We start from the raw sequence: 1,195 nt of genomic DNA, 5'->3' as shown, positions 1-1,195 counted from the left end.
CTCCCCGAGGGCGCGGATTACGTGGGAGGGCCGCGGGGCCGCGCCCTCCTTCCGGACCCGGGAGCGCCAGTGCGTCGGGGAATTTCCCTGGCCCTGGGCTGCCAGCCCCTGTCCTATCGGGATAAAAGGGCTTCGCCCGGCTCGGGGAGCCACAGAATCCGCTCCGCCAGCTCTCCAGCCCGCCTTCCCGCCGCAGGCAGCGACCCTCCGAGCTGAACCCCATGGCCCGCGCCGCGACCCCCGCCGCCGCCCGCCTCCTCCGCGCCGCGCTGCTGCTCCTGGTCCTGGTGGCCGCCGGCCGGCGCGCAGCAGGTGCGACCCGGCGCCCGGCATCTCCAGGGCGGGACGGGGGTGGGTGGGGGCCCATCCCGGGACAGCCCCCTGACCGAGCCTGTCCTCCCCGCAGGGGCGCCTGTGGTCACCGAACTGCGCTGCCGGTGCCTGCAGACCTTGCAGGGGATTCACCTCAAGAACATCCAGAGCTTGAAGGTGACGCCCCCAGGACCCCACTGCGGCCAAACGGAAGTCGTGTAAGTGCCGCCGCTGTTGCTGTGCTTGTCACCCCCGCCTTCCCGACGACCCCACCCCGACCCCCAGCCCGACCTCACGTGGATTCTCCCTTCTCTCTGCAGAGCCACTCTCAAGACTGGTCAGGAAGTTTGTCTCAACCCTGAAGCTCCCATGGTTAAAAAAATCATCAACAAGATGCTAAACAAGTGAGTTATGGTTTTTATTCACACGTGTGAATACAGTCAGGCATCTGCCTCCTGAAAATTATATCAGAGAAACCCAGGATTTAGCCGAAGGACTGAAAAACCATTATTCCACAATTAAATTTGCCATTAAGATCATTAATCTGCTCTGTTGCCAGGATATTTTCAGTGCCTTCCATCCTGGCCCCTGACTCTCCCCATTCAAATGAATGTGGGTTAAGCTGCTTTCATTAACATGGACAGTTATGCTGAAAAGCTTTCCACCTGTTTAAAAAACACAGGCATTTTTTTCTTCCACTTCTTTCTGGACCTCACACCCGGGAAGAAGAGCCCTGGTTTTCTGCAACATAGGCACTAAAGCTTAGTGGTGAAGAGCTGGGACTTTGCAGTGACACAGTACTGGGTACAAATCTGGGTTCCAGCACCTATTAGCCATGTGACTCAAGGACAATTATTTGGTTTATCTAAGACTTAGTAAAACA

At 58.0% G+C, this 1,195-nt stretch overlaps 1 protein-coding gene across 1 annotated transcript; it reads left to right on the top strand.

Annotated features, from left to right (window-relative positions):
- Positions 1-221: 221 nt before the first annotated feature.
- LOC103071959 (growth-regulated protein homolog beta) lies at positions 222-720 on the top strand. The gene is made up of 3 exons (XM_007463219.1): positions 222-312; positions 407-530; positions 633-720. Exons 1-3 carry the CDS (start codon positions 222-224, stop codon positions 718-720), a joined length of 303 nt encoding a protein of 100 aa, XP_007463281.1.
- Positions 721-1,195: the final 475 nt, after the last annotated feature.

Source organism: Lipotes vexillifer, unplaced genomic scaffold (assembly GCF_000442215.2).
Source record: "Lipotes vexillifer unplaced genomic scaffold, Lipotes_vexillifer_v1.1 scaffold872, whole genome shotgun sequence".
Lineage (NCBI taxonomy): Eukaryota > Metazoa > Chordata > Mammalia > Artiodactyla > Lipotidae > Lipotes > Lipotes vexillifer.
Note: the sequence above shows the minus strand (reverse complement) of the source record. Positions and strands in the feature narration are given on the sequence as shown.

Excerpts from the sequence above, each read along its gene's own strand:
- LOC103071959 (XM_007463219.1), top strand. The coding sequence starts at position 222 with ATGGCCCGCGCCGCGACCCCCGCCGCCGCCCGCCTCCTCCGCGCCGCG. Across the intron at positions 313-406 it reads CGCCGGCCGGCGCGCAGCAG|GGGCGCCTGTGGTCACCGAA; the intron begins GTGCGACCCGGC and ends TCCTCCCCGCAG. Across the intron at positions 531-632 it reads TGCGGCCAAACGGAAGTCGT|AGCCACTCTCAAGACTGGTC; the intron begins GTAAGTGCCGCC and ends TTCTCTCTGCAG.